Below are 14,991 nucleotides of genomic sequence, written 5' to 3'. Positions count from 1 at the left end.
TGTGTGGCAGAAACTGGTACACTATTATAAATTAATATTGTAATATTTCAAAAAATAATTTTATTTTCAAAAAGACATATAGGAGAAACCAGAAGCAAAAAAATATTTTAGACCTTGAATTGGGATCTTGTGAGGGTCCACAGGGACATCAACCTGCCTGCACCAGATTTTGTTCTGAGGAGACCATGTTTGGTCTGAGCAGGAAAACAGGAGCCTTATGGGTTCCTAGAGCAGTGTCCTCAAGGACACCTGCAGAGGCAGCCTTTGATTAAGCCAAGGTGGAGTGTCCCTGTTTTAAGGTGCTCATGTCATCTCATTCTCCATCCTCTAGGTGCCCCAATCTCCTGTGTATTGGCCCAGACTCCTGCCTGCGGTCTCAGACCACAGCCATCATGCCTCGTGGGCAGAAGAGTAAGCACCGTGCTCGTGAGAAACGTCGCCAGGCCCAAACTGAGACCCAGGGTCTTCATGATCAGGCTACCACATCTGGGGGAGAAGAGACCACCTCCTCCTCCCCTCCTGATTCAGAGAGTGCGCCCTCAAGCTCGTCTGCTGCTGGCACCTCCAAGGGGCCTCAGGGAGCCCAAGGCAGCACCAGTGCTGCTGCAGGTGCTATACGCAAAAGATCTGGTGTCGGTGGCGCAGCACGCTCAAGATATGGTATAGGTAGCGCAGCACGCTCAAGATCTGGTGTAGGTGCTGAGGGCCAAGTTCAGGAAGGTGAAAATTCCTCCCAGGCTTCAGCTGCTGCTGCGAGCTCTCACACAGATCTTCTGACCTGGAAGGCAGAGCTATTGGTGCAGTACATGCTATATAAGTATAAGATGAGGGAGCTCATTAAGGGGTCCGAAATGCTGCAGGAAATCAAGAGAAGGTACAAGGAACAATTCCCTGAGATCCTTAGCAGGGCTTCCGAGTGCATAGAAATGTTGTTTGGCCTGGTGCTGAAGGAAGTCAGGCCCAACAGTCACTGCTATACCCTGGTGAGCAACCTAGATCTCAGCGACAGTGAGTCTATGAGAGGTGACTTGGGGCTGCCGAAGAATGGTCTTCTGATGCCTCTGCTGGGTGTCATCTACCTGAATGGCAACCACGCCCCTGAGGAGAAGATCTGGAAGTTCCTGAATATGCTGGGCATCTATGATGGAAGAAGTCACTTCATCTTTGGAGAGCCCAGGAAGCTCATCACAGAAGATCTGGTGCGGGAAGGGTACCTGGAGTACCGGCAGGTGCCCGGCAGCGATCCCCCTCGCTATGAGTTCCTGTGCGGTCCTAAAGCGCTCACAGAAACCAGCAAGACGAAAGTCCTTCAGGTTTTGGCCAAGGTCAAGGATTCGGTCCATCCTGCCTTGCAGCCGCTATATGAAGAGGCTTGGAGAGAGGAAGTAGAGAGCACCGGAGCCAGAGGTGCAGCCAGGGCTGGCACTTCTGCCTCAACCAGGCCTGGCACTGCTGCCTCAGCCGCTGCTGCCCGTTCTGCTTCGGCCAGGCCTGGCATTGCTGCCTCAGCCAGCTCTGGCCTTTCTTCTTCGTCCAGGCCTGGCACTTCTGCCTCAGCCGCTGCTGGCAGTTCTGCCTCAACCAGGCCTGGCATTGCTGCCTCAGCCGCTGCTGGCCGTTCTGCTTCGGCCAGGCCTGGCACTGCTGCCTCAGCCAGCTCTGGCCTTTCTTCTTCGTCCAGGCCTGGCACTTCTGCCTCAGCCGCTGCTGGCAGTTCTGCCTCAACCAGGCCTGGCACTGCTGCCTCAGCCGCTGCTGGCACTTCTGCCTCAACCAGGCTGACACTGCTGCCTCAGCCAGCGCTGGCACTTCTGCCTCAACCAGGCCTGGCACTGCTGCCTCAGCCAGCGCTGGCCCTTCTGCTTCAGCCACTGCACACCCCAGGGCCGAGTCCAGCCGCTCATCTCGGCCCTAGTGTGATCTGAAGCCCGTTGTTCACTTTGTGGCTAGAGAAGCCGGTCAACCTGTGTTCCTGATATGCATCAATAACTTGTTGACTTTATTTCCCCCAATTTTCAATTGTTAAAATTTTTCAACAGAAAGGTCATTTAGAGTCATGATATAAGTATATGAATAACATGGGTCACATACACTTTGCTGTTTGTAAAATTTAGGAGTAAGAATTTTGTTTTCTCCAATAAATATTGGAAATCCTCACATCACTTTTGTGATCCAGGATGAGAATAACATCACTTTAGGATGAGAGTGTCCTTAGAAATGTGAAAGACACCACACTAATAGAGGCTCAGAACATTGATACATTGTTAGGGAGAGAGCTGAAATTTCTTCAGATTTTGGCTGGCTTTACTCTGCTTAGTCTCCTTTTTTGTAAATGTAAAAGACACATACTTGCCTCTGCTTATGGTTTATGGTTTTCAAGAATGTTTGAGTTGAACTTAAATAATAAAAATTAAAATAAATAAAAAATAAAAAAAAGAATGAGAATATAAATTATAGCAAATGATTTATTCATGGCTCTTCTTTTACACAAACATTGAGAATCTGCTCTTAAGAAGTCTTCATGCTTGTACTGGTGATGTTTAGTCAGAAAAAGTTTAGCTCCTGTCCACTCATTACAGTTTCTCAGAGATGATGTCATTCTATGGAAGAGGCTGAGATACTCTGTACTTCAGGAAGAACAAGAAAGAAGCAGGGTAAAGAGGGGTTGGAGAGAACCTATTACTTTGGTTTCATTCCTAAGCGGAATTTTGGCTGATTTGGGAGGTTGGGTCTTTTTTTTCCCCACTTGGAACACTGCATAGTTTCTGACATCTGATAGATTGAAAAAAAAATCCAGCTGATGTAACATCTGAGGTCAAGATAATCATAGTAATAACTGCCGTTGCTCCTAATGTCTCAGTAGAGACAGGCGCCGTGACAGAAGCTTTCCATAAATACTTACATTCCACCAATCTGCCAAGAAAGGGCTTATCAAACTTACTTCACAGGGGAGAGCCCAAGGCTCATAGAGTTAGGGTTTGGTTTTGTGCTGAAATACATGAGGCTGGTAAATGACAGCTGGCAATAGACTCCTGCTCTACACTACTTATCACTCATACTGTTGTTCTCCCCCCAACCTGAGACATACTCTTGTCTTTGTTCTTTAACAAGTCCTTTTAACATTTGGCAATTCCTTGTTTATTTATTATTTATTTTTTTATTTGGCTGTGCTGGATCTTAGTTGCTGCACGTGTGGTCTAGTTCCCTGACCAGGGATCGAACCTGGGCCCCCTGCACCAGGAGCCTGGAGTCCTAGCAATTGGACCACCAGGAAAGTCCCCACCCTGTATCTTTTATTTCAGTGTTTTTCTCAGCACTTCAAAATTTGTCCTAGGTGATAGGGAAAAATGCCCTCATGCTCAAGCTACTGGATTGAAATGTGTAGCCAGAGCAGTAAGAATACCAGATGTACTTAACCAACGATATGTATCCCTTATTCATTACTCATAGATAAGTGAAAGAAACAATATTCAGGGACAGTACAAGCATGTACATTGGCCATGTTAGATAACCTCTGAAGACCAAGGAGTCTCCATATCATCCTTACAGTCTCTTCCCTGTGGAGAGTAAACCTATCAGAACAGAAATGACATGAGAATCTTCACCTGGCTGATGAGATAGATTGATCTACTTTTTTTCTCTCTAAAGGACTGCCACCTGTCCTGGGACTCCCACCTTGGACTATAGCTTCTCCACCTCCGGTCACTCCTGGGACAGGGACCCATTCTCTGTAGCACTGCAGAGCAAACATAGCTCAGGAGTTTGTAGAGACGTGGAATTTCCCCAAAGGCCTTTAATCCAGGACACAGAAAGCAAGATGAGGGCCCCAGGTAGGAGGATTGAGGAGAACAAGACCCAAGAATATGGCGGATGGTGGTCACTAGGACAGCACTCCCTTCTGATCTCAGACGCAGAGAAATTCAGAACGGGTGGGCTTAGCCTATTAGCCTTAGCATAGCCTCACTTATTCTTCAGGCTTCTCAGAGACCTAAGAAACTTGGTCTTGGCGCAGAGTTCTGACGTTGGTAGAGAGAATCAGTCTCACAGAAGTGATGGTGATTAACCTGAATGAGGGTGATGGAAAGACCCATCCAGAACAGAAGGCTCCTGTAAAGACCCGTCCTCATTGGCAAGCCCATGAAGTCCAGAACTCTCTGGGCTGCTGTGGTTAACACTTTGAACTCAGGTCCGTGGGAGGTGGGGACATTGGGAATCTGCAGAGAATAGAGCCCCAGGAAGGGTGCAGAGTCAAAGTGAGGACCCAGAGTGTGGACATGAAGCCCCTCAATCCACAGCCGACAGGGCTACACTAAATGTAGCCTCTCCACTAAGACACTAAGTCCCTCCTCTCCAGTTAGCCCTGGGAGGCATAGGTAAGTGCTGGCAAGCTCAAGAGCCCCGTGACTTCTGCCTGGAGGGTTTCAAGGAGATGACCTTGGTTTATAGGCTGGCTCTTCATCAGAGAGTGGAAATCCCAGGCATGACATGTGTACAGTCCTGTATGAGGAGTGTGTCAGCCAACTACCCCATTACAGATAAATTCTTAGAAAGTCCTGCAACTGTAATGGGCCCTGGGAGGGAACAAGCAGGGCTTTCAGACTAGGTTTATCCCTTATTTTCTGAAGGCGAATGGCTTCAGGACCTTAAAGTCCTTGGGCTAATGGAGGGAGCCTCTATCAGCTGAGGAAGGGTACGCCGTTCCTATCAGGAATCAACTGATGATACTGAACGACAGCGAAGGATCCCTCCCAGAAAGAAGGCGGCTATACAGAAGGCACTGTCCCTGTTGTCAGGCCTGAGAGTGTGCCACTTAGGCCTGGTGACATGGTGAGTCCTACTCACTTCCTCCCAGAGGATCACATGGAGGTAAGGAACCTCATCCTGATCAAAGGGAGCAGCTGAAGCTCAGCAGAAGGATGATTTCCACGTTGTGCCAGAAGTCAAGGTAAGAACCCTGAATTCTTGAAAAGACCACTCACCTCAAAACAGTGGGGGCAGAACATATTCCTTCCACTCCTGTTAGCCTCAGAAGACCATGGCCTGTGGTGGCCCTATGAGGCAAACTCCTCTTCTTCCTCAGGGATCAGGGAACTAGTGGCCTGGGTGGAGAAGCTTTAAGGCAAGTCAGGGAATGTTTCCAGTTGGGGAATATTTCCAGGTTCTTTCCAAGACGGTGAGGACAGCAAAGAACGTGGGAACACAAATACCAGGATGGCCACACAGTATGTTCCCTACTCTCAGCCTAGAAGGCCTCAGGCAGATTTACCAGGCCAAGGGGCCCTTCAGCTCTGACCGAGGAGTATCAGGAAAGTTAGGGTTTGATCTGATGGTGGTGTCAACAGAAGGGGGACTCTTGGGCTTGGATGAGAGTCACATTTGGGACCCCGATTTGGGCCCCTGAGAGGAACCATCTGTCATTCCCAAGGAGCTTGCCACAGCTTTCATTCTTGTGAGACTATGGGTAGGCTTGGCTAGATAAGGCCACCCTTATTTCCTCCTGCAGGCTCACAGTGAGGTATCTGTCTTATTATGAGGAGATAGGCCTCAGGTCAAGAAGGAGGGGATTCCCCAGGCTCCAAAAGAAGTCAAATTGTGAAGCCCGAGTGGAGACTGAGGGGTATACTCATCCCTGAATAGAGGGAGCAAAGGAGAGTCATGCCCTCCCCTTTGATGTCAATTCTAGAAAGCTCAGGGGAAGACTGTCAGGCTAGGCTCTCCCTCACTTCTTTATACCAGGCCTTCTTCTTCATCATCTTCTTCTTCTTCTTCTTGAATTGCTAAGTCATGTCTGACTCTTTTGTGACTCCATGGACTGCAGCCCACCAGGCTCCTTTGTCCATGGGATATTCCAAGGAAGAATTCTAGGCTGGGTTGCCATTTCCTCCTCAAGGGGATCTTCCTACCCAGGGACTGAGTCTGCGTCTCCTGCAGCTCCTGTATCACAGGCAGATCCTTTCCTGCTGAGCCATCAGGGAAGCCCTATATCAGGCCTAAGGGAGGTGAGATCTTCGTTGGAAAGTATAGCCACCAGTCCTGAGAAGGGAGGGGTATGGTAGGTGCCTGCCAGGCACTGTGGCAGATGCTTTACAGTTACCACCACATGCCAGCAGTCCTTCCAGACAGGGCTTGTCAAACTCCCTTCACGGTTAAAGAGCCCGAGGCGCTTTCAGAGAGTTGAATGATGTGACAAACTTCTCCATGGCTGTTTAAGTGACAGGGATGGCCATAGGCCCTTGATCTGAGTTAGTCTAAAGCTCACCCTCTCACTCCTGCAAGCCTGGTCTGACCTTGTGCCCTTAATTCCCTTTTTATTCTCATTACTGTGAAATGTATGAGGCATTAAGAAGAGGGACTCTCGGGTCCAACTATTAGATTGTAATACATAGCCAGAGCAATAATAATAATAATTATGCCAAAATAAATGTGACATATGAAGAGAGGAAAAAAGAGATAGTATTTGCTGACAATAGGGTCATCTGTCCATACATATGAGGATTCAGACATCTTAAAAGATCTGAACGTTTTAACTTGCAGATAAGCTTATAAGATCAGTAAGGGACTCAAAAACATCATCTCACAGCCATTCCTTTGTATAAAAAATATCTATTAGATCTAAAATATAAAGTTTATTTATTAGAACAGAGGTTGCCTGAGAAGTCTGGCTGAAGGAGAGAAGGGACAGGTTACCACGTTTTGTTTCCCTCACAGGTCTCTGCCTGGGCCCCCTTACTTATGCCATGGATTTCCTATCTCTTATCACTCCTAGGACAGGGATTCCTTCTCTGCAAGGTCCGCAGTAGAGAAAGTACTCAGGGCCTTTCAGGAATGTGACATTTCCCAAGAAGGCTTTAATCAGAGGGGCAAGGGCCTTTAGGAAGACACCCATGCAACTGGACTGAGGAATGCAACGCCGCAGAATATTAGGTGTAAGAAGGCTTCAGGCAGAGCTCTCAAGCTGAACATCTCTTTTCTCTGTTGTCTCAGTACAGTTGTCAGGGACGTGAGACCTTTGGTCTAAGGAGGGCAATCTCAGGTCAGAGTAGGAATTGTCAAATATATATGTGAAGCCCCTTAAAAAGAAGGGAAAGAAATAGCCACCCAGAACCACTGGGGTTCTATAGTGTCCACTTGCTGCTGTCAGCCCTCAGAGGTCCTGAATTCCATCATGGGATGAGGTAGAGAGAGGCCTTGAGAGCTGAGAAAGACAGAGCACTGCTGCCATGGGCAGGGCACGTTCCAGAACCAAGTCTGCCAGCTCCTCCCACATAGTGACATCCAGGGAAGATCCTTCATCTTGTGGTTGAAAAGAGAAGTAAGTATTCCAAGTAATTGAGTGCCAAGGTGGATCTGAAGGGAACACATTTTATGTCTTGTTTTGTTCTTGCTTGACCTCAGTAACTGGACGATGTAACTTTTTCTATTTAGGACTTTCTTTGTGGCACTATTGAAATACCCTTCTTGTAATTGAAAGTTAATTTGACTTCCGTATTTGTGTTTATGAACAAAGTATATCCCATTTATTGCTGTATTTCAGTATTAGTTCAAAGGTTTTTATATTTTGTATAATGAGTCAGAAATCCTTGAATCTCCTTTTGTGGTTCAGAACAAGATGACAGGACAAGAGAATTGGGAATTTCTTGCCAATGATAATGGACAGTGAGTGAAATTGTTCATATCAGGAAATAAAAAAAATGGTCTTGTCCGTGTGGCATCTGCAATACAGTGGAACAGGAATTCCCAGCCCCTGTTTCCCCTCAGCAACCCAGATCTTAAAAGTATATAAGTAGCAAAATAACCTTTCTAGAAGGTCCAGAGTCCAATTCAGAAATTGCAGTACCACAGGTAAGCATACAACTTAGATCAGCTGCACTTGAAATGGGTAAGAACAACACACACACACACACACACACACACACACACACACTCTTATGGATCATGAATAGCACTATTCATCTATGATGAACAGTTTGTGGACTAAACTGTTATCTCCAAAAATGTGATCACCGATGGTTCACAGCTATTTCTTACTCGGTTTAGTACGATACTCTCAACTTTGAGAAACACAATAGGACTCATGTTAAGTGCCCCTAATGATGCTGGAAGTGCTCTCATGAAGGAGAGAGAAGTCATGACATTATACAAAAAAGTTGAGTTGCTCCTTGTATACTGGTTTGATTCTGCAGTCATGGTTGCCAACATTTCAAGATGAATGAATCCAGCATAAGAACTACTGTAAGAAAAAGAAAAGGGACTTTATGAAGCCATCACTGCAGCTACACCAGCAGGTGTGAAACTCTTGTGCTTTTTGTGAAGTATGTTTTTATCTTTTTTTTCGAGCTTATTTAAATATTCTTTTTGTTTGTTTTTGTTTTTTAACTTTATTTTTTATTTTTTAACTTTACAATATTCTATTGGTTTTGCCATATATCAACATGAATCCACCACAGGTATTCACGTGTTCCCCATCCTGAACCTTCCTCCCTCCTCCCTCCCCGTACCATAGCTTGTATGTGGGTGCAGGATTGCTATAAGCAAGGCATATCTATAGACTCAAACATGACTGAAGAAAAAGCAAAGTCGTTATGACATCCTAAAGCAAAAGTGGGTGAAGGATCTAAAGCTGGAAAATTTAATGCCAGCAAAGGATGATCTGATAATTTCAGAAAGAGGTTTGACTTCAAAATATCTAAATAATAGGGGAAGCAGCTTTTGCAAACAAGAGGCAACAGGTGGTTTCCCATATGTCATCAAGAAACTCACTGGGTATTAATTTTGTATCCTGCAACTTTACCAATTCATTGATGGGCTCTAGTAGTTTTCTCACAGCAACTTGAGGCTTTTCTATGTCTAGTATCATGTCATCTGCAAACAGTGCCAGTTTCACTTCTTTTCCAACTTGGATTCCTTTTATTTCTTCTGTTCTCTGATTGCCACGGCTAGGACTCTGAAATCATGTTGAGTAAAAGTGGAGAAACTGGACATCTTTGAAATTTTCATATTAAGTGAAGTCTGCTGCTGCTGCTAAGTCGCTTCAGTCATGTCCGACTCTCTGTGACCCCATAGACAGCAGCCCACCAGGCTCCCCCGTCCCTGGGATTCTCCAGGCAAGAACCCTGGAGTGGGTTGCCATTTCCTTCTCCAATGCATGAAAGTGAAAACTGAAAGGGAAGTCGCTTAGTCCTGTCTGACTCTTCCCGACCCCATTGACTGCAGCGTACCAGGCTCCTCCATCCATGGGATTTTCCAGGCAAGAGTACTGGAGTGGGGTGCCATCGCCTTCTCCTTAAGTGAAGTCACACAAAGACAAATATCACATCAGTCAAATGTGGAAATATAATTTGAAAAAATGATAGAAATAAACTTATTTACAAAATAGAAAAAGAGTGAACAGATGTCAAAAATGAACCTATGGTTACCAAGGAGGAAACGTGGCAGGGAGGGTTAAATCAGAAGCTTGGGATGAACATATAAACAGTACTGTATTTAAGATAGACAGCCAACAAGGATCTATTGTATAGAACAGGAAAGTCAATGGTCTGTGATAACTTATATGAGGGAAGATTCTCTAAAAGGATGCATATATATATATATGAATAACTGAATCACTTTGCAGTACACCTGAAACTAACACAACATTGTAAATCAAATATACTCCAATAAAATTTAAAAAAGAAAATCCCTGAGGAGAAAGGAGATCTGTCTGGACAGGTTTTAAGGTAAACAAAAGTGCCCTATTCTGGACGAAATACCACAAAGTACATTCATTGGTAAGGAAGGGAAATGAGCTCCAGGATTTGAGACCGAATGAGATAGGCTAATTCTATGATTTTGTGTAAATGCCGTCAGGTTTTTGTGCAAATGATCAGGACTCCCCTAACCTATAGAGCTGCTCTGCCAGTGTTTCAGTTGTACAGCAAGAAGGCTGGACAGCAGGAACCCTTTGGGGGATTGGTTTCATCAGTGCTTCGTCCCTGGATGCAGAAAGTACCTTGCCAGTAAGGGACTGCCTTTTAAAATTCTTTTGATACTGGACAATGCTTTGGCCACCCAGAACCCTATGAGTTCAACACTGAAGGCGTCAAAGTGTCTCCTTTCCCCTGAACACAGCATCTTTAAGTCAGCCTATAGATCAGAGGGTCAAAGGGACCTTTAAAACTCATTACACAGTGTACTCTATGGAAATGATTGCCAATGCTATGGAAGAGAACTCTGATAGAACATCATGAAGTTTGGAAGGATTACACGACTGAAGATCCGATTCTTGTTACAAAAAAAAAAAAAAAAAAAAAACCCATGGAAGTCCCAAACAATAAATTCCTGCTAAAAAAAACCCAAATAACAAAAAACAACTGTTCAGGTGTTGTGCATGCCTTCACAGGATTTGTGACAGTGTCAGTTAAGAAAATCATGACAGAAACTGTGGATATAGCATGAAAAGGTGGGAGGGGGTGAAGAGTCCCAAAATATGGATCTTGCAAATATCCAAGAGCTAGCATACCCTACAGCAGAGGAATTAACAGAATATGACTTGATGGAGATGAGTGGTGCTGAACCAGAGCTGGATGATGAGGAAGAAGACATAGAAGAAGCAGTGCCAGAAATCAAATTGAGATTAGACAATCTGGCAGAAGCGTTCTGAGGACTCAAGACTGCTTTTGACTCTTGTATGGCATGGATCCTTCTATGATATGGGCACTGAAAAGAAAGCAAATGGTGGAAGGAGGACTGATAACACAGAGAAACATTTTTAGAGAAATGAAAAAGCAAAATCTTCAGACAGAAATTACAATGCATTTCCATACACTGAGTGTGCCTGCTTCCCCCTGCGTCCCCTTCCACCTCCTCTGCTCTTCCACCTCTGCCACTCATCAAGGTCAACCCCTCCTCTTCCTCCTCCTCTTCAGCCTACTCAGCAAGAAGGTGTCGGGAAGAAGACCTACATGATGATCCACTTCCCCTCAATGAGCATTAAATAATCTTTGTGCCATGCCGGTAATAATCTTATCTGTTGAGTATGTATGTGAGTGTCTTTGTGCTAAGAGCTCATAACTGTAGGCAAGGACTGTATGAGATGTTTCTGTGTCATCATCTTCATCATCACCACCAGCTAAGTAAGTATACATCATGTAGAACATAGCGTGCAAGACGTGTATTGAAGTGGATAGCCTACCATTGCATAGGCAGAAGGTGAGTTACATTTAATATAAAATTAATAATGTTTATATTCTCTGTTTTATAATTTTGCTTTCAAAGAATTCTATTACTATACACTGTCCCATCTCTCTCTTGTGAATGGATAAATGGCACATCAGCCTGTCTTCACAGGTAAGTCTTTTCTCTTAAAGTAACAATGTTTTCAGTACTTTATTATAAATATGACTGAAATAGCATAGGATATAAAAATTTTAGTGATCCATTCATTACTATAGATGCTTGGCTACCATGAAGCAATCCTATCAGCTACACTAGTCTACTATAAAGCAATCATATTGCTGCTTCTTCATTATCGATGCTTGAATCATTATACCTGTAACTAACTACGAATTGCTTTTCACATTATTTTTTCATTGTTGATATTTAGTGTTTTGCATCTATAGTCTTTTTGTCATATAAGGCAATATAGATGTATGTACTGACAGACAATTCTTGCAAATGCATGCTGTAAAATTACAATATTGATAAATACAGTCCTGTGAATATATTTTCTCTTAAGATTTTCTTAATAACATTTTGTTTTCTCTAGCTTACATTATTGTAAGAATACAATAGCTAATACTTATAGCTACGTCAACTAGAAAGAAAGGAATACATTAAGGTTGTATATTGTCACCCTGCTGATTTAACTTATATGCAGAGTACGTCTTGCAAAATGCTTGGCTGGATGAAGCACAAGCTGGAATCAAGATTGCAGGGAGAAATATCAATAACCTCGGATTCGCAGATGATACCATCCTTATGGCAGAAAGCAAAGAAGAACTAAAGAGCCTCGATGAAAGTGAAAGAGAAGAGAAAAAGCTGGCTTAAAACTCAACATTCAAAAACCAAAGATCATGGCATCCGGTCCCATCACTTCATGGCGAATAGATGGAAAAACAATGGAAACAGTGAGAGACTTCATTTTGGGGGGCTCCAAGATCACTGCACAAGGTGACTGCATGTGCATGTGGATGTGCAGTTGCTTTTCACTTGGTATAACGTTTCAGTTATGCAAGATGAAGCAATTCCAGAGATCTGCTGGGTAACATTGTGCCTATGTTTAACATTACTGTATTGTGTGCCTAAATATTTAAGTGAGTAGATCTGATGTTAAGTGGTTTTACCACAACAATCATTTGAAAAGTTGATTGTCTTGCTCCCTCTCCAGGACAGAGTAAGATGATTAAGTGCAAGCATTTAGAGAACTCTTTTATAATGTTAATGAAAATGTCAATGGGTGCAACTATTGTGGAAAACAGTATTGAGGTTCCTCAAAAAATTAAAAATTAAATTACCATATGATTCAGCAAGCCCACTTCTCGGTTTTAATCCAAAAAAATTAAAATTAGACTCTCCAAGAGATATTTTCATTCCTGTATTTGTTGTAGCATTATTCGCAATAACCTATACAGGGAAGCAGCCTAAATGTCCGTTGATGTATCAATGGATAGATATATGCTATATACGTATCATGGAGTGTTGTGTGTGTGTGTGTGTGTGCATCCTCAGTCACTCAGTTGTGTCTGATGCTTTGAGACCCCATGGACTGCAGCTCACCAGGCCTCCCTGCCCTTCACTCTCTCCAAGAGTTTTCTCAAACTCATGTCCATTGAATCAGTGATTCCATCCTACCATCTCGCCCTCTGTTGCCCCCTTCTCCTCCTGCCCTCAATCTTTCATTCCTAGTGTTAGGGTCTTTTCCAATGAGCCAGCTCCTCGCATCAGGTGGCCAGGGCATTGGACTCAGATTCAGCATCAGTCCTTCCAATAAATATTCAGGGTTGATTTCCTTTAGGATGGACTGGCTTGATCTCCTTGCTCTCCAAGAGACTCTCACGAGTCTTCTCCAAGACCACAGTTTGAAAGCATCAGTTCTTCAGCACTCAGTCTTCTTTATGGTCCAACTCTCACATCCATACATGACTACTGGGAAAACCATAGCTTTGACTACAGGGACCTTTGTCGGCAAACTGATGTCCCCGTTTTTAATACACTGTCTCGCTTTGGAGCCTTAGGAAAATGCAGAGCCTTCAGCAAGAGGACATTTCAAGGGACGTTGCCTGGTGGGCTACTCCTAGACAGTGGGAGCGGTGAGCACGGCCAGATCCTCAGATGGAGGGCCTGAGAGAATCCACAGTCTCCTGGACTGGTGACCTTTATTTACCCTGGGTTGAGGGAGCCAGAGACCTCTCCTTAAGGACCTACTCGATTATTTTATCTTGTGTGTAATTGGGCAAATTCTAGGCAACTTCTAGATTTTTTGTTGGTACTTAAATGCGTGGAAATATTTGTTAATTAGAAGAAAGGATATCTGGGAGGGAAGATACTGGTCAATGACAAAAATTCTAAGAACTCTGAGTTGTTTCCAACTGGGAAAGATTCTACCTCAAGCACATTCTATGTTACATCCTGTGGTGGGAATGTTACATGATTGTCCTTGCTAGGCAACATTTAGTTCACTGTGATTTTCTTTGTCTTGGAGTTTGGGTAATGTGCTAGAGTTCAGGGGACTCTTGAACAGCATGTGAAACAATTGACCAGCTTAAACTGGTTAGACCTTTTCAAATAGATTTTTGATTAATCACACCTTGAGTCATTTTACAGAGAAAGAACTGCATGTGTCCAAGAAGGAACACATGACCTCAGGATGACCCCGGAGCCAAGCTCTTCAGTCTGCAAAACTCAGAGAAGAGAAATATTGCCCTGGGCCATTTACAAAGTGAGACCTCCTTCAGTGAGGAAAACCTGGCTTCCTGTAACCTGAGTAGCTGAAATGGAGTAATTGAAGACTAGCCAATTAGCTTCCAAGTTAGAAATTCCCCTGATCCCTTAGATTGCACCCAGGCTCCTGGATTGAAGAGAGATTTGATACCTTGCCCCCTTCATTGGTTGGCCTTGCAGTGAAGCTCTTTTCTCTAAAGCTCTTGCCATAAGCGTTGACTTCTCTGAGCATCGGGCAGTGAGCCCATGTTCCTTGAGTTTGGGCAGCCTTGTTGAGATTTAGGACTTGTGACCATCTGCTTGATGCACTGTAGCCCCTGGTGGGCCCTCAACACCAACCCTGAGTGGCCACCTATACTGAGTTTGTCTAGAGAGTTGGCTCTTGGGTTCCTGTTTCCTAGCCATGGCACTCTGGGCTCCTCTGGCTTCTGGGGCTCCTTTCACTTTTAAGGAAGGAAACAGCTCCTGGATCAGACATCTTTGGGGTGAGTAAACTCCTTAATATATGCCTGTAACTAAATGTGCTATATGAAGTTAGAATGTGCCTGTAGTCTAATAATCTCATCAGGACTGCTTGTTAGAGAGGATGAGACGGTTGGGATGGCATCACTGACTCAATGGGCATGAGTTTGAGCAAACCCGAGGAGAAAGTGAAGGACAGGAAAGCCTGGTATGCTGCAGTGCATTGGGTTGCACAGAGTCAGACGTGACGAATTGATTGAAGAACGACAACACCACCCTGGGTTAGAGTCCCACCTAGGAGAGTTTCTTCTGTCTGATTAGAATCCTAAGGCTACAGTCTTGGGTTAAAGACCCACCCTAAGAGGACAATGTCAGAGGTTAGAGCTACTGAGGTGCTCAAATGATTGGGTTAGAGCTCTGAACAGTGGCTTAAGGTTCCAGGCCTTTGGATTTAATTGCCTATGTTTGTCTGTGTCTGACTGTTTTATGTGTTGGGATTGGCTAGTAGGAGTTGGCTATGGGATGAATGTGGTGAGACTTTATTCAACCTGTAATTAATGAGGGTCCTCTGAATCGGGAGATAAAGCACCTTGCTCCTGGACTGGAAACCTT

The 14,991-nt window shown here is 44.3% G+C and overlaps 1 protein-coding gene across 1 annotated transcript; it reads left to right on the top strand.

Moving 5' to 3' along the window:
* Positions 1–392: 392 nt before the first annotated feature.
* Positions 393–2,304, top strand: LOC129639505 (melanoma-associated antigen B2-like). Its single transcript, XM_055564656.1, has 2 exons — positions 393–1,441; positions 1,825–2,304. The coding sequence occupies exons 1-2, from the start codon at positions 393–395 to the stop codon at positions 1,913–1,915; spliced, it is 1,140 nt and encodes a 379-aa protein (XP_055420631.1). The 3' UTR covers positions 1,916–2,304.
* Positions 2,305–14,991: the final 12,687 nt, after the last annotated feature.

Source organism: Bubalus kerabau, chromosome X (assembly GCF_029407905.1).
Source record: "Bubalus kerabau isolate K-KA32 ecotype Philippines breed swamp buffalo chromosome X, PCC_UOA_SB_1v2, whole genome shotgun sequence".
Taxonomy (NCBI): Eukaryota; Metazoa; Chordata; class Mammalia; order Artiodactyla; family Bovidae; genus Bubalus; species Bubalus kerabau.
The sequence above is the reverse complement of the archived record's forward strand: the minus strand, read 5'-3'. Positions and strand labels throughout refer to the sequence as shown.

Excerpts from the sequence above, each read along its gene's own strand:
- LOC129639505 (XM_055564656.1), top strand. The coding sequence starts at position 393 with ATGCCTCGTGGGCAGAAGAGTAAGCACCGTGCTCGTGAGAAACGTCGC. Across the intron at positions 1,442-1,824 it reads GGCACTTCTGCCTCAACCAG|GCCTGGCACTGCTGCCTCAG; the intron begins GCCTGGCACTGC and ends TGCCTCAACCAG.